Below are 26,806 nucleotides of genomic sequence, written 5' to 3'. Positions count from 1 at the left end.
AGAGAGCTGCACCATGAGCGCATGATACGCCCATTGCTTTTTCAACAAATAAAATTCAAAACTCCTCAATGTCATATCAGAAATTTATGAAAAAAACTAAAGGGAGCTTATTTTAATAGATATAAACCAGTCACCAAAGTTTCATGAAAACTGCTTAAAGCATTTTTGAATTATTGTCCGAAAACTGGAAAATCCCCCTTTTATTATAAATAAAATCCAATAACTCAGAACAAGGATTTGTATAGTGAGACTATACTATACAAATCCTTGCTCAGAATTGTAAAATCTAAAATTTATAAAAAATGAAAAGGAGATTACATCAATAGATATAAACAATTCACCAAAGTTTAATGAAAATTGGTTAAAGCTTAAGTGTTTTTGAGTTATTGTCAAAAAACTGGAAAATCCCACCTTTTTATATAAATAAAACTAATAACCTGGAAAAGTAAAATCCAAAATTTATAAAAATCGAAAGGGAGCTTACGTCAGTAGATATAAACAATTCACCAAAGTTTCATGAAAATTGTTCAAAGCGTTTTTGTCCAGACATGTTAATGAAAGACAGACAGAGGTATACCATAATATGTCCTGTAAACAGGCGTATAATAAACTGCTCCACTGGGCGCAGCTTGATACGACCGCAGAGGTTAAACCCTGAACAGTTGGGGCAAGTGTGGACACAACATTCAAGCTTGATACAGCACTGAATTTGGATTGTGATTAAATATTTGACACAGCATAGGTTTCTGACACAGAATGAATGTGGTCTAAGAACTTAAAAATTTTTAATTTACCTATTCAAACCATATCATTATTATTTGCTTTTATATATAAATCAGAAATAACCAATTTTAAATGGAAAATTTTAAAGAAAAAAAAAGGAAAAAAAGGGAAAAAAAAATCCCCCTCCCAAATTTTTAAATTTTTTGAACCCCCTTATGATTCATCACCCCCAAACTCAAACCCAGCCTTCCCTTTGTGGTATGGTACCTTGCAGTACAATTTCAGAGAGATCCATACACTTGAACACAAGTTATTGTCTGGAAACTAGAAAAATGCTTGTTTTTTTTGCCCCTTTTTGGCCCCAAATTCCTAAACGTTTAAGGCAATTACCCCCAAACTCAAACCCAGCTTTCCCTTTGTGATATGGAACCTTGTAGTACAATTTCAGAAAGATCCATACACTTACACACAAGTTATTGTTATGAAACTAGAAAAATGCTTGTTTTTTGCCCCTTTTTTGGCCCCTTATTCTGAAAATTTGAGGCAATAACCCCAAAAATCAATTCCAGCTTTCCCTTTGTGATATGGAACCTTGTAGTACAATTTCAGAAAGATCCATACACTTGCACACAAGTTATTGTCATGAAACTAGAAAAATGCTTGTTTTTTGCCCCCTAATTCCTAAAAGTTTAAGGCAATTACCTCCAAAATCAATCCCAGCATTCCCTTTGTGATATGGAACCTTGTGGTACAATGTCAGAGAGATCCATACACTAACACACAAGTTATGTCTGGAAGTTACAAAATTACTTATTTTTGGCCCCTTTTTGGCCCCTAATTCCTAAACTGTTGGTACCATAACCCCCAAAATCAATCCCAACCTTCCTTTTGTGGTATTGAACCTTATGGTAAAATTTCATAGAGATCCATTTACTTAAACTAAAGTTAGAGTGCGAAAACCAATGTGTCTTCGGACGACGACGACGCCAACGTCATACCAATATACGACAACAAAATTTGTTTGCGGTCGTATAAAAATGATTATGCTCATATTCTGTTAGCTTATCAAATAGGTACAAGTCTCTAAACAGAAGGTGCTGCCACTATACAATGTCATATAAACATATACATTGACACATAGATAGAGTAATGGTTTACTATACAAATATTAAAGATATACTTCTTTATAAACTAATAAATGGTAAATGAATACATAAGAATTCTTAATTTTTATTCTGAATAGAATACAATGCCTTTATCAATACACAATTTCTAACATAAGTCACCCATTATTTCCTTTGAAAAACGTTTTAAATAACATAGCTATACAAATCAATTATCCTTTTCATGAAAAACTGACATGAAAAAGCTGGCACTATGAATTTCCCTAAAAGGGACAAAGGACAGATAGATTTACATGTTCGCAGACCAGGTTTAACAATAAATGTCAAATAATGAAATGATTTCATATTTTTGAAACTGTATCACTTGAATGGCAGTGTTTTAATATAAAGTAGAGGTTACACAGTACACAGAAACAAAGCTTAAATTTTACCTAGATTTAGTTTGTATCAATCATTTTTTATCAGTAAGAACAGACTCACCATTACAACTACATTCAGAATACAATATAATGTAAATTCAGATCATTTTCATATATACAACAAATTCACATACATTACTTAGTATTGTGTGTTGAAAATGAGTGAGTACGATGTGTGTTGCCTGATAAAAAAATAACCTGAAATGATTAATTTTCTGTTTTTGGTATAGAAAACCCTAAAGGATCACTCTGTTCAAAAAGCTAAATAGCAAGTGCACAACTTGATGTCTTATAGAAGAATCTGTGCATGTTTGGTTTCATTCTCAAGTTGTCAACAGTTACACATAAAGAAAGTGTGATATGGAAGCAGTCAGCTGACACAAGAAATGCAAGCATCACTATCTAAATTTACATGAGATGACATGATTGTAGTATGAAATTTCATTCATCAATGAAAAGTTTAAATATTAAATGATTTACAATAAAAACAATAGATAAAATACCTTACAAACAACATAACTTAGGATAATGTTTTATCAAAGATCATCGTACATCACATTACTTCCAAAAACTGAATTCTAAATTCTTCTTATATACTTCAACTCTCTGTTATACATTTACACCATAAACTATTCCTGTTTTAACCTATTTTCTTATAAATGGTCAGTTCAATATTATCTAGTGCTATTTTAACAATTGTAAAATGCTAAAATTAATATTGGTCTGATGAAACAGCTTGCTTCAAGCAATATCCTAGATTTCCCATAGTTTTACCTGACCATTTAAGGTTCATCAATTGTTTTTTTTTCTCTCTTTTTTAAAAACAGACTGACACATCAAAATAGAAGTGAACACTTGCAAGAAAATGTGTTAACACATTTACCCCTTCCCTTTTTATATTACTGGCTATCGGTACAGCAGGTACAATAGGATTTGTGCTTGATATTGTTATTCAAAACAATTGTTTTGGCTTTTGTGTACATATAGAATAATGGCATTTCGAAAAATAAAATGCCATTTTTTTTTATTGGCAATTTGTCTTAACTGTACGTTTTTTTGGTTGAAAATATGAAATCAAATGAAATAGCTAGTAAAACTATTTTTACGTGTACAAAATGTTGTGGGATGAAAGAAGTCCCATGCATTTGATTGATAAAGTGACACGAATGGACATGAACAGGTGACGTTGCTGCTCTGATACGACATCATTGTCTAATATTTTCGAGTATCAAGTCCTGTCCATGATCTTGAAAATGTTAGGCAGTAAGATCAAAGGGAAAATGTACAAATTGCCGATAATGTAATTTTATGTTTGCATTTCCAATTGTCATTGTAATACAATGGTTTTACAATCGTGTACAGCAAATATTGAACTGTATTACCTATTGCATCTGCCTTACTGATAGCGAGTAACAGGGTGTGTTTATTGTTAATGACCAGTTGTTCTATGCACTCCATATATAAGGTCTGATTAGTAATGGTTATTTGATGTCTGAACAGCCATTGTTAGGAATATCTGAAGTCCAATGACCCCAACTGTTGTTGTAAATAAAGCTTTTGCCGCCAATAATGTCCATGATCCCAGGCCTACTGCATGTATTAAAATTCTGAAAAAATAAAAACGTGCATCATATTACATACGGGTAATGAAAATTAAGAAATCATTATGTTCATTTATTGTTGTGATTGAGCCATACATTGTACATACAAACAAGATTTACAAGGCAAGTTTTTCAAGTTGCTTCTAACATCCTGTTCATCTTGAATTGATTCCAGACTTGTGTTTTTTAATTCATATCATTACTCCTTGAGTCAAATGTGTAGTAAACACATGTTTCCATGTATTACACCAACAAGGTGTCAAAAATGAACTTCTGATTGCTAGACAAACAATCGAATTGACATTGTATTAACAACCTATTTTGATGCTCATAAAACAGTTAATTGATTATTTGACTTAGTATTTCTATCTTCCAATACTATTGATTCTTCAAAATTTTCCTGAACATCAAACGTGGACATATTATCAGGATTAATTTGTGTTTTTATTTTCATTGACGGGACTTCAAATAGATATATGTTAACCAACTAACTTTGATTATTATTTTTCATCAACTGAAGATAAAAACTTTTATTTTGTATGCTTTATCTAGGTCAATATCTCTTATGGGTCTCAAGGTTGGGTACTCAAACTATAAAAAGAAATAAAAAACCTGTATGCAATGAAGTTTGATATGATGCTATTTTTAGTAATTAACCGAGCTTTTAAAACCATTTGTGCTTTTTTGAAGAGCAGAAGACTGTACAATAACGATGTAAAAACTTTGGAGTTATTAAATGTTTGTACAGAACTGAATTTCCAGAGAATTTAACTGTGTGAAAATAAGAACTTTTCACTTGCTGAAGCGGCATCACGTGGGGCCTTTCAGGGTTGCCCAATTTGTGAAAAATTTAATCTCACTTTGTACCCAATAAAATTAAGCCACATGTGTGAAAATTGTCTCAGCTTCAAAATGAGCAATCATACATATCCAAGTTTACGATATGGACAGGAAGAAAAGGTTACCATTGTCGCCTATGGGAAATGAATTGTGCATCTTGACCTATCTGTTTTCATTCATTTTATATAAAAATAAGTAAAATTTATCAAAAACTTGAAGAAAAAAAATATATTACTATTTGAGTACCACTTAGTAATAGGAACATGTCATATTACTTCCTTAAACTTCCTTAAACCAGCTGCAAGTTCATTATAATTATGTTCTCATTTGTTGAAGACTCAAAAGAACATAAAGCATGTTTTCCTAGAGTATTTTATAAAGAAAACAAATACTTGTATATAGAATCAGCTTGTCAAGAGGTGCAGCAAATTTATATCTTATATCTGTTGTATTGTCCTTACTTCATCAGCCAATCAAAACACCTTAACATACACACCTGCATGTATTATTATATGTAGTAAACAAAAACACATGTTTGGCTACCTTTAATTAATTCATTAGTGTTGGTTGAGTTTTTGCCATTGAACTATTTCTAATTTACATTTCCTACTTTACAATGTTTTGGACTACTTCCAAATCACTGATCAGTTTTTATATTGGACATATACACCAACCACAGTCATGTGACTCGCATAACTGCCAAATATTTGTCCAATATAACAACTGTATAAAAAAGGCGTTTAGCAAAGTTAAAAAGAAGGAACACTTGATGACATGATAATGATCAGCGATTTGAACAATTGCTTACTAACTTATCCCCTGCTCTTGCATTTAAGAGAAATGAAATTATTTATACCAACAATGTGACAACAAAACATAGATAAACACATAGCTTACCATCATTAAACTTCATATACCAAGCTATTATAAACTAGTTTTTTTGAGAAAAATGCAACAAAAATTTCAAGTAAACATTAAACAATGCCAAATAAGAAACAGCATATTTTTACACAGTAGTATTTGCGCAAAACTATTCTATCTTAAAGATTTTATTATGAAACCAGCAGCTAACAAGAACCTGAATCCCTCAACTGGCAAAAATATAACAATTGATATTATTATTTTTGCATAATTATTTTTTTTTAAGAAACAAATTAAGTTTTTAAATATACAGCTTTTTGAGAGTACATTAAAAAAAATTTGTAAGGGTTCCGCGGAACCCAGTGTCTCGACTACTTTTTCTGTTAATCGCAGGCTCAACAAAAATGAGGAAGTAAATCAATAAAAATATTCCTCTTGATACTATCTTTTGATTGTAAGAAGCTTCTGTCGAAGTTTGGTAAAAATCCAGGATAGTTTATGAATCTAATAAATGTTTAAAAACTTTAACTGCAGACTGAATGTAATGTTAACTGGAAGAAAACAAAATTTCCTTCTAGATACTAGCATTTGATCATAAACAAGTTTCTGTCCAAGTTTGGAACAAATCCAAAATAGTATAAGAAAGTTATTAAAATTTTAAAAACTTTAACCACAGAGTGAATATGTTGTTTCCCGGCAGAAAATCTAAGTCCATTTGAAAGTAAAATACAGAAAAAATGGATTTATTTTTTTACAAAATTTTCTTCTAGATACTAGCTTTTGATCATAAACAAGCTTCTGTCCAAGTTTGGTACAAATCCAAAATAGTATAAGAAAGTTATTAAAATTTTAAAAACTTTAACCACAGAGTGAATGTAATATTTCCTGGCAGAAAATCTAAGTCCATTTAAAAGTAAAATAAGGAAAAAATGGATTTATTTTTTTACAAAATTTACTTCTAGATACTATCTTATGATCATAAACAAGCTTCTGTCCAAGTTTGGTACAAACCCAGGACAGTTTAAGAAAGTTATTAAAATTTTAAAATCTTTAACCACAGAGTGAATGTAATATTTCCCGGCAGAAAAACTAAGTCCATTTATAAGTAAAATATGGAAAAAATGGAATTTTATTTTTACAAAATTTACTTCTAGATACTATCTTATGATCATAAACATGCTTCTGTCCAAGTTTGGTAGAAATCCAGGATAGTTTAAGAAAGTTATTAAAATTTTAAAAACTTTAACCACAGAGTGAATATTTGTGGAAGCCGCCGACGACAACGACGCCGACGGAATGTAGGATTGCTGTCTCGCTTTTTCGACTAAAGTCGAAGGCTCGACAAAAATCAAGGCCATGTTTTTCTCCTCAAATCCAGAATAACTTTAGTTATTTACATAGTTCAGGATCAATTTTTTGTTCACAAAATCTACTAAGCCCTTCTCTCCTAATCAAATGGCCTACCACTAAGCAGTCATCACAATATTTAATACCAATCATGAATGAAATGATAAGCAGATCTCAATTTTCTTGTTTATCAATTTTACTGTTTACAGTTTCTTTCTATCCATGCATGATTCCAAGATAATATCCAAAAACATCAAAAGTTTATAAAAATCATCTAGGAAAGAAATACTTCAAACTTACAGTCAATTGAAAAGGGGCATAACTCTAGTGTGGTAAAAGTGAAGCCACCAAAATTCAAACTTGATCTGTGTTTTGTGGTAATAAGCATTGTGTATAAGCTTCATAACATTTGGTTAAGGCAAACTAAAGTTAGAGAACGGAAACCAACTTTGGGATGTACAGACGGACAAGGGTAAAACTTAATGCCCCCTCTGCTACGACAGGGGCATAAAAATTGTGATTAACAGGCAAATTTTACCCTAAAAATACATCAATTCATGACTTCAATCAATGGAGGCCTAGTTGTCTAATAGTCTAACTACTGTATCACTAGCCAGTCAACACGGAGGTTGTGAGTTTGAATCCCACACGTGGCAGGTGCACTCGACTCCAATCTTAATTGACAAGGATTGTCAGTTTTCCTACCGAAGGTCAGTGGTTCTCTCTGGGCACTTCGGCTTCCTCCACCAATAAAAACTGACCACCACGAAATAGCAAAATAGTGTTGAAAGTAGCGTTAAACACCAATCAATCAATACTTTTAGCAGATCATATATTTTTAATCATATTGAATTTACTGACTGCAGCTATTTATAACATATCTCACTTAGCACAGCTGGTCTAGAAAGGTTCATATTTGATAGACAACTACAAGTCTGAAAGGCCAATGACTGAAATAGTATTTGGGATTTTATAGGTTATGAAAAAAAATTATACAGAAAATATTTTGGTTGTTTAAAAGACATCAGGGTTTTGATGAATTTTTCGATTTCAGATTTTGTAATGTTATGCAAGCTTCTTCTTTTTATCTTATTACTTTATGAAATATAAGCTGCTTCTTTAATTCTTTCTCCCAATGATTCATTTCAATACTTACTCTACAATAAGTGGTCTATAGCAACTCAGTGCTAACAAGGACATCACTATAGGAACATATGTCTTCTGAAGGTCATTTCTACTGTATAACCATACTAACATAGCTGCACACATATGATGTCCCTGTAGATAAATTGTGTATTTTGTTGTTAACAATGAGTAGATATACAAGTGCTGTAAAAATGAAAAATCTTAGGGAAAGAAGAGAGCAATTATTGTCACAGTATCCTGAAACTCATTAATCCTTACCTAAACTAAACATTTCAGTACAACAAAAATGTTCCTGCCTCTAAATGCAGACAGTTGGTCAACCAGAACAAAATGCAAAATCAATCTGTCATTCATCACTTCAAAAAATTGGACAAGCAGAGAAAAACACAAATTTGATCTGTAAGTCATCATGATGTATACTTAAATAAGTAATGTATCAAATATCAGCTAAATATTTGCAAGCATAACAATAATGACAATAGAAAGTTCAAACTACAAATGTCGTACAATTTTTAAGAAATTTTGGTAGAAATTCTTTAAAAGTATGTATACCTGAACTTAACTCAAGATCAATCTGTAAATTATCATTGTATGCTAATATACCAAAAATCACATCCATATATGCAAGCATATTTAAAAAAAAAAAAAGACTGGTGGTTGTTTGATTTTCAAACGAATAGAAGGAAGGACATTGGTAACAGTATATGCCCTTGCCACTTAGTGCATTACGGTGGAAGTTAAATACAAACAAGAGTGCACACACTAAAATGTCTGGTCTGCTCCACTTACCAAGGTTGAACTTACATCAAAAGTATGTAATACGAAGGTTTTACTACAAGTATCACATACTTAACATTATCAATGATCCATGTAAATGAGGTCAAGGTCAGATGAACCCTACAAGACCGACATGTACACTGTAAAATCTTTACATACACCAAATCTACATGTAGTTAGCCTATTTCTGATGTCACTGAGAAATAGATCTAATTACGAAAATTTGACATTGACCATTGAACCATACAAATGAGGTCAAGGTCAGATTTTTAAGTACTTAAATGCAACAACATGTTAAGCTTTTTTATATGCTACTATGAACCACATATTAAGATCTATTTTATCAAGTCCTTTCATACTAACCAAATTAATATTGGACTCAAAACACATCTGTATATATTTCCAATCAAATTCTACTCCTCTGGCACCAACCCATAAAGGCAATAATCTGAAACATATTTTATAAAGTAATAACTTTTTTTTTAAATGTGACAAACAAGATGAAATATGCCAATAAATCTTTTAAGAAAAAAACAATAAGGATGACATCAAAAATAATTACAGAGGGCATAATACGATTCTTATTATCTCCCCTTTAACATGTTGGGCCAGGATTATTTATTATCTTCCCTTTAACATGTTGGAACAAGATCATATTCCTTTCAGCACATCAGGTAGTGTTCTACAAGTGTGTTAAAATTCATCTATATCTGTCTATCTGTTAAAGATGAGTTGTGCTAACAAGACACATATGACAGACAGACAGACAGACAGACAGACAGACAGACAGACAGACAGACAGGGTAATTCCTATACAAACAACATCTTTGTCTGCAGGGGATTTACAAAAATTTAAATGTAGGACTACATTGAAAAGGATAATATATATTTCAACTTTTTGCAACTTTTGGATTGAAAAAAGAATAACTTGAAACATGCATCATTGTCAATTTCATAACTAAGAAATTTTATGTTTTCAACTTGTGTGTTAACACCTGCTTTTCAAGCGTTACATGTAACGTATGGTTTTCTTATTACCTTGTAGCTAAGAGTTCTGACATTGCCCAACCTTGACCTGCCTTTCTTATTACAATGTAACTAAGAGTTCTGAAATTGCCCAACCTAAACCTGCCTTTCTTATTACAATGAAACTTATAAGAGTTCTGACATTGTCCAACCTAAACCTGCCTTTCTTATTACAATGTAACTAAGAGTTCTGCCATTGCCAAATCTAAACCTACCTTTCTTATCACCATGTAACTAAGAGTTCTGACATTGCACAACCTTAACCTGCCCTTCTAATTACCTTGTAACTAAGAGTTCTGCCGTTGCCCAACGTAAACCTACCTTTCTTATTACCTTGTAACTAAGAGTTCTGACATTGCACAACCTTAACCTACCTTTCTTATTACCTTGTAACTAAGAGTTCTAACATTGCCCAACCTAAACCTGCCTTTCTTATTACCTTGTAATGAAGAGTTCTGCCGTTGCCCAACGTAAACCTACCTTTCTTATTCCCATGTAACTAAGAGTTTTGTCAATACACAACCCAAACCCTTTCTTATAACCTTGTAACTAAAGAGTTCTAACATTGCCCAACCTAAAACTGCCTTTCTTATTACCTTGTAACTAAGAGTTCTGCAGTTGCCCAACCTACCAAACCCTTTCTTATCTTGTAACAAGTTCTGCTGTTGACTAATCTAAACCTGCCTTTTTTATTATCTTGTGAGAGTTCTACTATAACCCAACCTAATCCTGCCATTCTTTTTATCTTGTAATTAAGAGTTCTACCGTTGCCCAACCTAAACCTGCCTTTCTTATTACATTTAATAGTATATTGTTAAACTAAGAGTATTGCTGTTGCCCAAACTAAACCTGCCATTCTTATTACCTTGTAACTAAGAGTTCTGCTGTTGCCCAAACTAAACCTGCCATTCTTATTACCTTGTCACTAAGAGTTCTGCTGTTGCCCAAACTAAACCTGCCATTTTTATTACCTTGTAACTAAGAGTTCTGCTGTTGCCCACCCTAAACCAGCCACCATAAATTTAAGCTGTCCTTTTCCTGCTATCTTAGACATTACAAAATATATTCCTACTAAGTCTGCAAAATCTACTGTCGACTTCATGAATTCCTAGGGAAAAAAATATTCAGATTTCGAAGACATTTCACAAAGAGATAAGATAACAATAAAGATGATAAAGATATCACCTCATACAAGATTTATAATACAATATCATGTGAATATTGTGGAATTGATGATTGTGTTTTACTGTACAATTTATTAAAATAAAGCTTGGTACATACCATAAACATGATAAAAATGACTTGTTTTTTAGTCGCTTAGAAATTGCAACAAACATTTTGCAGAGGACATAGTCTTAAATATGAAAATTAAAAAAAAACTTCACAAATAATGCATTGACAATGTGTAGGTTTTCAGGTGGATAATCTGTAGGTTTTCAGGTAAATAATTATAAGACGAAAATGTTTGTTAGATGGTCTGAGAAAGGTAAATATAGATTCTCCCACTGCTTCAAGTTTGACATCTTAATTCTTCACTCAAGACTGTAAAATGATCAAATTTAAAAAGCAATGCTTGCCAAGCATGGAGAGATATTTTGAGGGGCCTGTTTGCCTAATGAATTTTGAATAAAACGCCAGCAAACTTTTCCTTTCTTTTTCAATGATCTGCATATAAAACATGATAAAGATATGTTCTATCTTGTGATGTCAAAAAGGCATGGTTGCATTTTTAAGTGACAAAGTAATAGCAAATTCAGAGAAAAGCAAGAACATTTGATATCATCACTGAATTTTGACCAATGAAGAACTGAGATATCAAGCAAACTACATGCTGACTATAAATAAATAATCATCTGGGTATAAATTTTTTATTCATACTATGTATTGTGTGCGATTTTGTCCAATGTTCATTTACACCATATCCTTTCATTTTCTATAAATCACTATATAGAATTAGAGAAACAAGTGTTTCCTTTCCTTCAGAGAAAGGGAACATACTGTTATAGTACTTACTATTTTATGTAGCTATCAAATTTTGTGGTTTTATGATAAAAACATTACAACTTAATGGAAAATAGGTATTTGGTTAGGTACAAATTTTGTTATTAGAGCATGCAGAGGGAACCATAAAATCCAAAATATTTAGTTTCCTCCATAACAAAATAAAATTCTTTGACAGTAATAAGTGCTAAACCCTAATTTGTGCTTTGTATAAAGCAATAAGTACTAAACCCTAATTTGTGCTTTGTATCAAGCAATAAGTACTAAACCCTAATTTGTGCTTTGTATAAGTCAGGTCCCAACAAGCCTGTAAATGCATTTTATACTTCTGTGACATGCATTTTAATACTTACTCAAACAATATCCTAGTATGTCAATACTTTTGTGGTTGTATTACATAATTCAAACAACATGCTGGAATATTAATACATATATCAATGTAATACTTACTCCAACAACGTCCAAGCCAGTAGATACTTCTGTGGCTGGGAAAAATGTGGCCAAAACTAACATCTTACATAATTGTGTAAACATGTAGGCTCCTCCAGCCTGCACACACTTCCAAAATGCTCCATACTCTGCTCTAAAAAGGACATAAAATAGACATGTTAAATTGTGTACAAAAAAAAGCATTTTGGATTCTTTTGCTATTATATATCCACATGAAGATAAATATTTCAATGTCAAAATGGAGGATGCTTTACTGTTTCAATAATTATTTTGTTCATATAAAAAAGAAGATGTGGTATGATTGCCAATGAGACAACTCTCCACAAGACACCAAATGACATAGAAACTAACAACTATAGGTCACCATACAGCCTTCAACAATGAGCAAAGCCCATACTGCACAGTCAGCTATAAAAGGCCCTGAAATGACAATGTAAAACAATTCAAACGAGAAAACTAACGGTCTAATTTATGCATGTTATGTACAAAAAATGAACGAAAAACAAATATGTAACACATAAACAAACAACAACCACTGAAGTACATGCTACTGACTTGGGACAGGCACATACATACAGAATGTGGCATGGTTAAACATGTTAGTGGGATCCCAACCCTCCCCCCTCAGCATGTTCAAATTTCAATCATACCTGTACATGTTTTGAGAAAATTTTTGAGTGTACATTTTCCAGAATATTATCATTAATTTTTCCATAATGAAACCTGAATGGGCATTACACAATGTGTTTCAGAAAAAAATTATGGAAAATTGAATCACACTTTGTACTTGGAAAATTTAACCACACATGTGAAAATGTCTTAGCTTTGAAGTTTGACCAAGCCATCATACATGTACATGCACATAAATGTACATGTCCAAGTTTCAGACATGACAGAGGAATTAAAGAAAAGGCTACTATTTCTCTCTACATGTACCTGAAATAAATTGTGCATTTTGACCAAGGTGCTTAATTTATTAAATCTAATTAATAACTCATTTCATTTGTTACATTACTTTAATCATTAAATATCAATTATAAAAATAGCACTCATGGGGTTCAATTTTCATTGTACATGATTTTTTTTGTAAAATATGATAAAGGAGGGTACAATATTCTGCAAAATTTGACTGCTAATGAACTTGTGAACATCATGAACATATAATTTTGCAAAGAATTGTATACCAGATAACGGAAAAGTATAAGGATAAGTAAATTAAACATTCACCAATAACATTATTGCGAACCCAATGAAAGTTTTCCACAGTGCCATCTCTATCTTGACCAGGTATTTAAACTTTTGTAAGTTCACCTGTCTTATTGAATGAAAACAATAGCTATTTTTCTCTGTGTAGTTTATTCACTGGGACCTTTAAATTTCTTCTAAGAGAAATCTATCACTCATTGATTAATTTACCTGAGTAAAAAAATGTTCTTATATATAGACAAAAATACTTTTTTTATACTCATTAACTGTGTGTGATGATGTAATTATTTAATATTAATAATGTATTTTCATTCAGTTTAATATAAACATTGATTCAATCATAAAAAGCGTCATTAACAACCACTTCAACTATGCTATTTCAATATTTTTTATTTTTTTATTATCAATGTTTCATAAACTACACTGTAACTGACTAACCGATACATATTTTTACAATTTAAATCAGTTTTTAAAATTAGACGAAAGGTCCTCAAATATAATAAAACTCAAGTTTAAAACAAAATTACTAATTTACAAATGAAATTCAACGCTAAGACATCACAAAGAAGGGCTATCAATGAACAAAAGACAAACCTGTGAACAGATAAGACACATAACAACAAATTATAGACAATCAACACTGAAAATTAAAAATAAATGAGAAACATGGATCACAAAAAAACAGGGGCGACGTCAGAGGGTGAACAGAACTTGCTGTGAAAACAATTTGATATGAAGACAAGCTTTTTGTTTCAAATAATTTTTTTTTTTAAATTTCCAAACATAAGGCATTTCCCTCAATGTAGTTATGGCCCTGCATCGGATACGTTTCAGTCATTCATTTACTTTTTCACCATAAATAATGCAGGATATTTTCTACAATATCCCGTTACACATACATTTGCCAAAAAAAAATCAGTTGTGTGTTGGGTTGTGATACGTTTACTTACAATCCTGAAAACTTGTAAACAATCATATATGGCACATAAGCAAGTGCTAAACAATTCCCAAAGTGGAATAACGTCATTTTCACTTATTTACTGTTAAATATTGGCACAAAAGTCACCGGCAGCTTTGACCGGAAATACAAATAGCTTTTATTCAGTGCGAACTATATCCGCTATTAACGGGGTAAATGTTATCTTTAAAAGTAAAAATAAGTATTTTTCTTCAAATGTAGGGTCTATATGCTGCTTTACTAATTTATTCATTGTTATTTTATATAAATCTTATTTTTTCCTCATACTTTCTGAACCCGTTTCTACGGGCAACGATATTGTATTGTTATGGCGAACATCATCGAGTGAAAGAATCCAACAAGATAAGGCATATCTAAAGCTGATAAAAAGGCGTTAAGCCTCTCATTAAACTGCTGTATATTTATAAGAATAATCCTCAGTGATGTCTTTACACTTTAGTGCAAACCAGGTTTGTATTGTCAGCTAAATAAATACAAATTTTAACCCGTCACTGTAAACTCAAGCATGTCAATTGACTGCAGGTGATGCTTATGTTATGAAGTTTAAATAAATATCTTTAAAATGCATGTTTTTGTAGCATAGCATAAATATCAAGATTATTCAATAAATTTAGCTGTTTTGCACAACAAAAACTACAGTGTATTTATGAAATTCTTTTAAATGAAGAGAAACAGTGTCCCATTGTTTACATACAAAGAAACTTTTATCAGCAGCAGTCATCCATAAAATGATGTTGACAGCTTCACATTAACCTCAAACCATTGTGCGCTGTTAATGTTTGAACTTGTGTGTGGATAAAAAGAGTAAAAAATAGCTTTTTCAAGATATTTAATTACAAAGTAGTATTAATACTATTATTCATGAAAGATTTATGTTTTAATTTACAAGAGTAATGAAGAATTAAAAAGTAATTCAGCCTAGTTATTGCAAAATAATTTAAACAAAAAGCTGATTGTTTACGTAATGTTTGTCCCCTGCATGGTAAAATTATAACTCAAATGATTGCCTGGTTTCCTTTTTAAATGCCTACATTTAAATTCACTGAGGTATAGTCGACGTTGTCCTAAAAGTGTAAGATTTAATCATGAACCATATTTGTACTCAGTCGCTTCAAAAATGTTCAAACACAATCATTGACAATAAAGAAATTCAATTAAATGACGGCCATTAAAATTTTTATTACGTCCAAATGGAAATTTCTCAAAATGGTCTTAATTGCAGAACTGATCTTAAATTATGATTGGGCAAAATAAAATATGATGGATAAGGAGCGTTGTGTCAAAAAAGCATGGGATGCCATACCACACCAAAACCTAAAGAAACACTATAGTTTGACCCCATCTCCCTGCATGATGAAAACCTACTGTATGGTGACATCGCCCACATTTTGATTTTTCAATGTACAATGTAGGTGATGTTGCATTAATCCCATCACTGCATAGATTATTGACATCATCACACAACTCTTGTGTGTCAAATGAAATCAGACTATCTCAGAAGTAAAGTTTACATAACCAAGATTTTTACGACAGTTGACCTTTTGGCATCATACATGTATGTAATGGTCTCTCTTGCAATTGTCATCTTTAATATTTACTTTTGTGGTGTTAAAATTCCAACGAACACCTATGATATTCTTTTATGACATGGTGAATGACCAGTGGAAGATACCTTTATGTCAGATTAATTTGTTTGTCCCTAAAGTCAATGTTTCAGACTAATATAACTTTTATATGATCCACCACAAAACTTTTACACATTGTGTAGCTTGTAGTAATAATTCATTTTTTAAACTTTAAATTTTAATTAAAGAAGTATTTTAACTAAAGTGAAGTTAAATAAAAAGACTTATTTAGTATAAAATTTACATATGTCCATTAATTTTGTTAGCATAACATTAAATGAATAGACATGCAGGATGAATGAAATTACAATGTACTGACTACGCATCATAATACGTACAAAACAGTGTACAAATTCTCAAAGAAAATATTGGTTGCAATATTAATTGTCTTCTTTTACTTTAGGGGTCACAACCATTTTGAGCTATACTTAAAATTAATCCTAAATCCTTATTTTTACGAGAACATGTAAAAGAAACATTTCTATATTAAAGGGTAAATTGTATAATTTTCCATTTTGGTCAGAAACTTGCAAATTAACTCTCTTTGAAATGCACTTCATATTGAAATGATCTGATGTTTGCAGTTTAAAAATTGAAGAATATTGAGTAAAACTTCATGTTGTAATTGCATTTCAACCATAAATGTTCATATAGAACTTTCAAAAAAAACAATACTAAATAGAAACTTCAGATTTTAAGGCACTTTCACAGGAGCATCACACAATGATTTTAGAATTACTCTTTTTCAGTATAATAACGCATTTTATCCTGTGAAGTTACAGAACTGGCAAGTGGCAAGAGAATATAGAGAGGTAATACATGTAATATTGACATTTTAGAAAGGATATTATTAAAGAATTCTTTGTACTTGTAAGGGCTTTGTAATTGTTTATATGGTTAAAATGTATATGATAAAATCTTTAGAAGCTGCAAAAACAACACTTGTCAATGTTTCAGACTAACATTTATATTATTCACCACAAAACTCTTACACTTTATTATATGTTAAGCTTGTACACATGGTGATAATTTATTTTTTAAACTTAATATTTTACAGTTTAAATAAAGAAGTATTTTAACTAAAGTGAAGTTTTAATAAAAGACTTATTTAGAAATTTTAATGTGTTATTGTCCCTAGTATTGTATGTTTCAACAATAATGACCTTTGTGGACTTACCGGTATATTTACTTATATTTACATTTATGTGAATTAATTATATCACAGGGAGTTAGCATTTATTTACCAAAAAGAACGCTCTCTCTATATTTAAGTTTTCTATTATGATCTGAATATAATTAATAGATTGTATATTATTTTGAACACATTAACATACCACTGACCTAACATAATTCATATTATAACTTCATATTTAGGTAGTTACACTTGAAAAGTCACAGTGAATGGTTTCGGTTGTTAAAATTTAAAATCCACATCCCCTGATATTTCTAAAGTTAATGTATATTTTATGATAAAGTATTGTGAAAGCTTTCTCTTGTCCTCACACATGTAATATTGTATGATGAAAACTAAGGAATCAGTAAGACTTATGGAATTTTCTTCTTGTTTAAGCTTATTTCAGTAATCTTATTTTCCTAATTAAAAAAATGTATATATAATGTTTATTTTGATTGTAACCTAAGTGTTGAATTTTCTGTTAATTTTATTTTTTATTTTTACAGAGACCAAGGGCATTTGATGGCTTTACCCAGATAGTTGCTAACAACAGAGGACATTTGATCCCAGGTGTCAAAAGATCGAGAGACTCACCATGGGGAACTTTTGTAGGAACCTGGGATATGCCACTGAAAATTCCAGGTAAGAAGAAAGTTTTAATTAGTTAGATGATAATAAAAGCTTGCCTTCATGACTAATTTGTGAACAGACTTAGAAATATTTTTATCAAATATGTACATGTTCCTGACCATATGAGTATTTGGACCATACATGTATGGTCATGACCATATGCATATACTCATATGGTCCGACCATACACATATGGTCGGACCATATGAGTATATACTCGTTTGGTTATTAACGGGCCGGACCATATGAGTATTTGGACCATATAGGTATTTTTTCAAATATGCATTACAAACGTTTCAATAATACAATAAACTTTATCCTAAAAAACAATGATGGTTACATGAAAATGTATTATTCTATAATTCAAAGGCTACATAAAAATTAAATATTGATGCCACAGTAAGTTGCATGTATGCTTATGGTAAAATTTACTTCCACACGGTACCATAGGTCTTGGGCCATTCCGATGTGTTTACGGTGTTTTTAAGAAGCTAAAGATCTCAAATTTCGTGTGTGTTAATTAACCCGACCATACGCGTACGGTCGGACCATACCCGTATGGTCGGACCATATGAGTGTATACCCATATGGTCCAAATACTCATATGGTCCAAAACATACACATTACAGATTAAAAGAGTTATTAATAAATTATTAATCACTGAACTGATTTGTATATTGGATTTTTATTTAAGGACTGTTAAAAAAGAAGTGAAAAGAAAGAATTATTACTAAGGCATTTTAAATCAACTTAAAGCGTAATGAACAACAATTGACAATATGCAGAGATAATTGAGTTCAAATCAATTCTTTACATAGGTAAAGAATATATCCATAAAATGTTCATGAATAGTCCAGTCAACTTAAGTACATTGAGGTGACAAGATTTAAAGGGGCACAAGCTGTCAAATTCATGTTCATCGATTTGACTCAAATTCTCATATTTGATTCATAACAATGTAAAACATTTATCCAAATAATAATTTTTCTAGGTCGGTTTAATTCCATATTATAGATTAAAAATATATGTTAATCATCGTTAAACCTGTATAAGAATTAGTTTTTGTGGATCGAATCAGTCAATCAAATGATTTACTTTTGTTTCACTTTCAATGTTTACATTCTTTTCCTTTAATTAACAACACATGCACAATTAATGCGTCATCCATCTCTAGCTAAGGGGTTCAATTGAAGTTCACATGAATACGGATTCAATGAGGTCGAATTATTCACTTGCAAGTGAATAATTTATCATCAATGTTTCTTAGCTTATTTTGACAAAATTGAACCATACTGGCTGCTAAAAGCAAACTATTATTTCACTATTTCACTTTGATTAATGGTTGAACAAAATAAATCATATTTTAGATTTTTTATATATATCTCATAGCTAGTGCCCCTTTAAGATCATGAGTGTATTTGTGTTACATTTATTAAAGATTAAGAATTCTAATCCATCAAAGTTACATCAATTGCTTATTTTAGGAAAAATAAACAAATTTAAGCCTTATGCAGCATATAAAAGAAGCTAGGCTATTGAATATGTTACACCTGAATTCTCTTTTTATAATTTTCAGTTTATAGTTTAGCAATAAATAATTTTAACTTGTATTTTTCAACATTTGTCCACAGGTAACACAAACCCCACAGCTAGGTCTGGACATGCAGTAGAAAGTTTACTGAGATCTAAAACAGATGGTGATATTATCCTCAGAGGGAAATTAAAGAGATGCAAGGTAAATTAGTAACAGTAATGTTCGGGATATATGCAACTGAATATTTTAGATTAAATGAAATTTTTATACGCCAGTCAATTTTTGACGGGACATATTATGGTGTACAAATGTCCAGTGTCCGTCCATCTGTCCGTCTGTCTGTCTGTCTGTCCGGCGTAAACATGTCGCACTGTAACATCAGAACGACTTATCCAAATTTTCTGAAACTTAATATAGTTGTTTCTTATGATGGTCAAACGATCTGTATACTTTTTGGTGAAAATAAGATTAAAACTTTTTGAGTTACGGGACTTAGTAACTAAAACAGGTGTGTGTTTTTTTTCACATGTCGCGCCGTATCTCAAAAACAATTTATGATTATTGCTTAAAACTTTACACACTACTTAGTTATATTAATCTTAAGATCTGTATTCTTTTTGGTGATGATTCAAAATTTTATTTTAGAGATATTGAGTATTTTGTTAAAAAAGGGGAGGGGTATTCCACATGTCGCGCCGTATCTCAAAACAGTTTATGATTATTGCTTAAAACTTTACACACTTCTTAGTTATATTAATCTTAAGATCTGTATACTTTTTGGTGATGATTCAAAATTTAATTTTTGAGTTATTGAGTATTTTGTAAAAAAAGGGGGAGGGGTTTTTCACATGTTGCGCCGTATCTCAAAAACGATTTATGATTATTGCTTAAAATTTTACACACTTCTTAGTTATATTAATCTTAAGATCTGTATACTTTTTGGTTTTGATTCAAAAGTTTATTTTTGAGATATTGATTTTTTTTATTTTTTAAAGGGGGGTTTTCACATGTCGCGCCGTATCTCAAAAACGGTTTATGATTATTGCTTAAAATTTTACACACTTCTTAGTTATATAAATCTAAAGATCTGTATACTTTTTGGTTTTGATTCAAAACTTTATTTTAGAGATATTGAGTTTTTTGTAAAAAAAAGGGGGTTTTCGCATGTCAGGCCGTATGTCAGAAACTATTTATGATTATTGAATAACAATTCACACACAAGACAACGGGCATATCATGTGCTCATGGCGCAGCTGTTTAATGTTTATTGGACTGAGATTTAAAAAAAGGAACGATTAAAATCCCCCAAAAAATGGTTTAATACAGGATAAAATACACATAATATAATATTATAATATATGGAGAAGGCAAAACTTGAAGTCAAAAATGTAGTTGTTCATGGTTAACAGGTTATAGACCAAATTATCAAGACAGTTTTTTAAACAATATCTTTTAAGATTACTGAATGCATAGATAATTAACAGGCATGTTCTTCTCATACAAAGGTATTTGCACCTTATTAGACAAAAGCTATTTTTATAATATTATTTGTAATCCCTAACAGAATTAAAATGACAAGGACAACAACCAGTCTTGAAATTCCCACCAAGTATCAAGGGCTCATAAAAATTTCTAGTATAATTACATATTAATTTACCCCTGTCCATCATCCGTCCGTCCGGATTAGGATACATTGTTTGTCCAGCTATCTCCTCCTACAGTTTTGGAGGTACAGCTTTAATATTTTTTAGGATGTTCATACACATAATGAAGGTGTGCATGTCCACAGGATTTAGATTTTTTCAAATATTCTGAGAATGACAGGTAGTTGGACTTAGTCATTTTTTGGTACAAGCTGCATAAAGAGATCATGGTTTGTCTGGCTATCTCCTTCTAAAGTTACATCATCATACATAGTGTTAAATCTATAATTTCCTATGGTCAGACAGGGTCATCATTTGTGTCTTACAGACAGCATAACAATTTCAGGTTGTATCCAACATCACTGTTTGTCAAATCTAAAATATGTGGAACTATACTCATGTAGCACCATACGTGCCTAAGTTGTAATAAATTGTCTTGTCTTGTCTTGCATATGGCAGAGCAGAAAGGGGGGGGGGGGGCATTGTCCATATCTAGTTTAAATAAAAAGTACATGTCATGTAAATTGGTATGTGCCAATGAAACAGCAACACAAAAAACAAAAAGACATCTAGAGGTCATTTTTCAACAATAGATAGGAGTCTATACAATGTCAAGATCTAAAGTGCCCCAAATCTGAGAAAGAGTTGTGCATTAAATTAATTAAGACTATACATATAGAATATCTGCCAACAACATAAAATTCATTGAAACATCTGCCATCAATTTGATATACCTCATATATGATTTACTTCTATTTGATTTGCAGGTTCCAGACCCGTTACGTGTAAAGGAAGATACTAAAGCTGATGCTGGTATAGGCCCTGGACCATTTGAAACTCTTTTGAATGGCTCAGGAGGTAGATCAGGTGCTAGAAATCCAGAGCCAATATCCACAAGTCCAAAGATGCCACCAATAGGATCCAAACCAATGACTCCTCAATATCGGTCCAAACCACCTACTCCTACACTTAACTGGCCTCACCCACAGTCACCACCTAGGTCTGCAGGATCAAGAAGAAGTCCACAATACCTGGCCACAACGAATTGTGCAGTAGCTGGAACTTATGAACCAGATATGCCAGTGCTGTCATCAAGAACTCCTATTAACTGGCCTTCTCCTAAATCATGTGAGCCTCCAGTACAGGCATAGACTTTTTAAAATTAGTAGTTGTATACTTGGAATAACGCCTAGTCCACTGAAAAACACTAATGGGAATTACAGACATAGTTATGTTAAAAGAAGAAAATGTTCAGAACAAATATGTATCTTGATGAAATTTCAAACAAGCAAATTTGACTGTTTACAATTATTCCACTTTTTATGCTGTGTAAGTCTATCAATAGAAGTAGTTTGTACACATACTTAAATAATAAATTTTTTGGTGGTTTATATTTTAATAGAAAAATTCACTGCCAATTTTTTGTGAGTACAGTAAATTGCATTTTCAACTTAATAGCTTAATCAGACATCTTAAATCATGAAAATAAATTGTAATTTGATATAATTATGATGTTGTGATGTTTTGACCTTTAACTATATGCTGGACCTATTTAAGTGCCATTTACCGGTAAATCTATTGATACTGATTATATACCTGTAGTTAAGCCAAATACCAAGTCTCTAATTTTTAAATATTTATGTGAATTGTTTGCTCTAACATGTTGAAACTTTACTCACTCTCAAGTTTTTTTTCAAGGGAAATGGATTTAACCTTCATCTAATTTTTTATATCTAATAAATATATTTTGGTGGTGGCAACTCATGGGTGTGAAGTAGTTGTCCAATTAAAAAAAAATCTCAAGCTGGATGATATAAACTTGTAATGTCTAATGGACAAAATTTTAGTTAAACTAAAGGGAAGTAACTATTGTTTTGCAATCTGTTGTCAGAATGTCTTTGTTTAACCTTCCATGATTATCAGTGAATATATTTACTTTGAAAGTAAATTTTGTATTGTTATGGAGAGATCTGTGATACTGTTGTTTATTTATTTACTATATGTATATTTATTAAATTTAAAATTTTATATTTGTTCACTGTGCAATTTGTAGATTCACGTCTTTGATTTTCAATTCCCTTTGGTTTTGATATAGTATTGTATACACCTTTTTGGCAAGCCAACATTGTAAACGTTCTGTTTTTATACGTTTAAAAAATATTAACCATATCATGTTCATGATTAAGATTTATTGAAAAATATGTAGATTTAAATGAAACAATTCATGCAATCAACAATGAAATAAATTACATATATAAGTATACATCAGTTTTGGAAGTATTTACATATTAAAACCAACATCCAGTTATTTTTCATTAGTTAATGATTTTTTAATTTTTGGGGTAGAATATACAATTTGAATGATAAACAAAATGTTTATGAATAAAGTTATATTTAGCTGAATTATTCTCCTGTTGAATGAAGTAGGCCATTACAAGTAAAAATTATGTTGCTCTCACAAAAAGGAGATATTTACTGCCTTAATTCATCTTATTTTTATATTCACTAGGCCCATAGAAATTCTTTATTTATAATAAAAATGCTCATCATGGCAAGGTGCATTCAACTCTGATCTTAATTGATTAGGAGTTTAGTTTTCCTGCCAAAGGTCAGTGGTTCTCTCCAGGCATTCAACCAATAAAAAATACTGCCACAATATAGCAAAGAGTGCTGAGCGTGACATTTAACACCAACAATCAATCAATCACTGTTATAATTTAATGAATATAATGCTTTGATTTCTTGCTGCATTTGAATCTGCAGTTTCCATTTTCAGTTAAAATTATCCCCAATAATGAAATTCAAACAGAAAACAACATTTGTTTAATTTTTAAGTCACACTAACATAAACAGTACCAGTTTTACTACACCAGATGCACATTTCGACAATTAATGTTTCTTCAGTGATGCTTATATAATTATGGTTAAAATATTAGTAATTCCAAAACCTAATGCAAATGCTGAAGTGTTGATCAAACCAAAAAGGACTTAAGGTATAGCCAAATTATTAAATTATTTGCCAAAACTTATGGAAAATAACCTAAAGACAAAGTACTGATCTAAGCTGGCTGTTACTGAAAGCTAGTTCATAGCCAATTACAACAAATAAATAAATCATGTTTCCCAGACATAATGTCAGGGATGACACATCCAATGGATCTAGTGTAAAGACGTCATATGCATACACAGTCAGAGAAAAACAAAGTATACATATAAATAGGATTAAGAACACCAAGTGTTCAATCCTGAATGTGGGTTTACAGAAAGGTTAACAGGAAGTGGAGTCACATTTATTGAAATGGCCACAGTAAAAAGAAAATGAAAGTTAATGATAAATTGTCAGTAGCATTTCCCAAATCTACAGACTTCATTGACACTTTGTACTGTCACTATATCTAGTTACAGTGATGTATTAACCGACGAAGACTCTGCAAACACCTTGTACAGTCACTATATCTAGTTACAGTGATGTATTAAGTGACGATGACTCTACAAACACCTTGTACAGTCACTATATCTAGTTACAGTGATGTATTAACCGACACAGACTCTACAAACACCTTGTACAGTCACTATATCTAGTTACAGTGATATATTAACTGACAATGACTCTACAAACACCTTGTACAGTCACTATATCTAGATACAGTGATGTATTAACCGACGAAGACTCTACAAACACCTTGTACAGTCACTATATCTAGTTACAGTGATGTATTAACCGACAAAGACTCTACAAACACCTTGTACCGTCACTATATCTAGTTACAGTGATGTATTAACCGACTAAGACTTCAAACACCTTGCACTGTCACTATATATAGTTACAGTGATGTATTAACCGACGAAGACTCTACAAACACCTTGTACTGTCACTATACCTAGTTACAGTGATGTATTAACCGACGAAGACTCTACAAACACCTTATACTGTCACTATATCTAGTTACAGTGATGTATTAACCGACGCAGACTCTACAAACACCTTGTTCAGTCACTATATCTAGTTACAGTGATATATTAACTGACAATGACTCTACAAACACCTTGTACAGTCACTATATCTAGATACAGTGATGTATTAACCGACGAAGACTCTACAAAAACCTTGTACAGTCACTATATCTAGTTACAGTGATGTATTAACCGACAAAGACTCTACAAACACCTTGTACCGTCACTATATCTAGTTACAGTGATGTATTAACCGACGATAACTCTACAAACACCTTGTACAGTCACTATATCTAGATACAGTGATGTATTAACCGAAGAAGGCTCTACAAACACCTTGTAAAGTCACTATATCTACTTACAGTGATGTATTAACCGACGAAGGCTCTACAAGCACCTTGTACTGTCACTATATCTAGATACAGTGATGTATTAACAAACGATAACTCTACAAATACCTTATACAGTCACTATATCTAGATACAGTGATGTATTAACTGACAATGACTCTACAAACACCTTATACAGTCACTATATCTAGTTACAGTGATATATTAACCGACGAAGACTCTACAAACACCTTGTACTGTCACTATATCTAGTTACAGTGATGTATTAACCGACGAAGACTCTACAAACACCTTGCACTGTCACTATATCTAGTTACAGTGATGTATTAACCGACAATAACTCTACAAACACCTTATACAGTCACTATATCTAGATACAGTGATGTATTAACCGACGATAACTCTACAAACACCTTGTACAGTCAATATATCTAGATACAGTGATGTATTAACAGACGAAGACTCTACAAACACCTTGTACAGTCACTATATCTAGTTACAGTGATGTATTAACCGACGAAGACTCTACAAACACCTTGCACTGTCACTATATCTAGTTACAGTGATGTATTAACCGACAATAACTCTACAAACACCTTATACAGTCACTATATCTAGATACAGTGATGTATTAACCGACGATAACTCTACAAACACCTTGTACCGTCACTATATCTAGATACAGTGATGTATTAACAGACGAAGAGACTACAAACACCTTGTACAGTCACTATATCTAGTTACAGTGATGTATTAACCGACAAAGACTCTACAAACACCTTGTACTGTCACTATATCTAGTTACAGTGATGTATTAACCAACAATAACTCTACAAACACCTTATACAGTCACTATATCTAGTTACAGTGATGCATTAACAGACGAAGACTCTACAAACACCTTGCACTGTCACTATATCTAGTTACAGTGATGTATTAACCAACAATAACTCTACAAACACCTTATACAGTCACTATATCTAGTTACAGTGATGCATTAACAGACGAAGACTCTACAAACACCTTGCACTGTCACTATATCTAGGTACAGTGATGTATTAACCGACAATAACTCTACAAACACCTTGTACTATCACTATATATAGTTACAGTGATGTTTTAACTGACGAAAGGCTCTACAAACACCTTGTACAGTCACTATATTTAGATACAGTGATGTATTAACCGACGATAACTCTACAAACACCTTGTACAGTCACTATATCTAGTTACAGTGATATATTAACTGACAATGACTCTACAAACACCTTGTACAGTCACTATATCTAGATACAGTGATGTATTAACCGACGAAGACTCTACAAACACCTTGTACAGTCACTATATCTAGTTACAGTGATGTATTAACCGACAAAGACTCTACAAACACCTTGTA

General features: G+C 31.6%; 2 protein-coding genes across 3 annotated transcripts; one reads left to right on the top strand and one right to left on the bottom strand.

Annotated features, from left to right (window-relative positions):
* Nucleotides 1–1,940: 1,940 nt before the first annotated feature.
* On the bottom strand, nucleotides 1,941–14,644 carry LOC127703167 (transmembrane protein 147-like). The gene is made up of 6 exons (XM_052207693.1): nucleotides 14,472–14,644; nucleotides 12,316–12,448; nucleotides 10,836–10,972; nucleotides 9,202–9,286; nucleotides 8,072–8,193; nucleotides 1,941–3,873 (listed from the first exon to the last, which is right to left on the bottom strand). The coding sequence occupies exons 1-6, from the start codon at nucleotides 14,546–14,548 to the stop codon at nucleotides 3,738–3,740; spliced, it is 690 nt and encodes a 229-aa protein (XP_052063653.1). The 5' UTR covers nucleotides 14,549–14,644; the 3' UTR covers nucleotides 1,941–3,737.
* A 134-nt stretch (nucleotides 14,645–14,778) lies between these two features.
* Nucleotides 14,779–22,627, top strand: LOC127703164 (protein Flattop homolog). 2 transcript variants are annotated; one of them, XM_052207691.1, is made up of 5 exons: nucleotides 14,779–14,949; nucleotides 16,875–16,937; nucleotides 17,806–17,941; nucleotides 19,561–19,664; nucleotides 21,874–22,627. In XM_052207691.1, the coding sequence occupies exons 1-5, from the start codon at nucleotides 14,923–14,925 to the stop codon at nucleotides 22,255–22,257; spliced, it is 714 nt and encodes a 237-aa protein (XP_052063651.1). In that variant the 5' UTR covers nucleotides 14,779–14,922; the 3' UTR covers nucleotides 22,258–22,627. The 2 variants fall into 2 exon arrangements, with proteins under 2 accessions (XP_052063651.1, XP_052063652.1); XM_052207692.1 differs by lacking the exons at nucleotides 14,779–14,949; nucleotides 16,875–16,937 and adding an exon at nucleotides 17,558–17,663.
* Nucleotides 22,628–26,806: the final 4,179 nt, after the last annotated feature.

This window comes from Mytilus californianus, unplaced genomic scaffold (assembly GCF_021869535.1).
Source record: "Mytilus californianus isolate M0D057914Y unplaced genomic scaffold, xbMytCali1.0.p SCAF_5, whole genome shotgun sequence".
NCBI classification, from domain to species: domain Eukaryota; kingdom Metazoa; phylum Mollusca; class Bivalvia; order Mytilida; family Mytilidae; genus Mytilus; species Mytilus californianus.
This window is presented reverse-complemented; position numbering and strand designations above follow the sequence as displayed.

What these genes read in the sequence shown, in the direction of transcription:
- LOC127703167 (XM_052207693.1), bottom strand. Translation starts at nt 14,548, where the DNA reads ATGACGTTATTCCACTTTGGGAATTGTTTAGCACTTGCTTATGTGCCA. An exon ending in GCAGAACTCTTAGTTACAAG is followed by an intron (nt 9,287 to 10,835) that starts GTAATAAAAATG and finishes AATATGTTTCAG; the next exon opens with ATTATTGCCTTTATGGGTTG. An exon ending in TTGAGTCCAATATTAATTTG is followed by an intron (nt 8,194 to 9,201) that starts GTTAGTATGAAA and finishes ATTTATCTACAG; the next exon opens with GGACATCATATGTGTGCAGC.
- LOC127703164 (XM_052207691.1), top strand. Translation starts at nt 14,923, where the DNA reads ATGTCTTTACACTTTAGTGCAAACCAG. An exon ending in TACACTTTAGTGCAAACCAG is followed by an intron (nt 14,950 to 16,874) that starts GTTTGTATTGTC and finishes ACTCTTTTTCAG; the next exon opens with TATAATAACGCATTTTATCC. An exon ending in TGGCAAGAGAATATAGAGAG is followed by an intron (nt 16,938 to 17,805) that starts GTAATACATGTA and finishes TTATTTTTACAG; the next exon opens with AGACCAAGGGCATTTGATGG.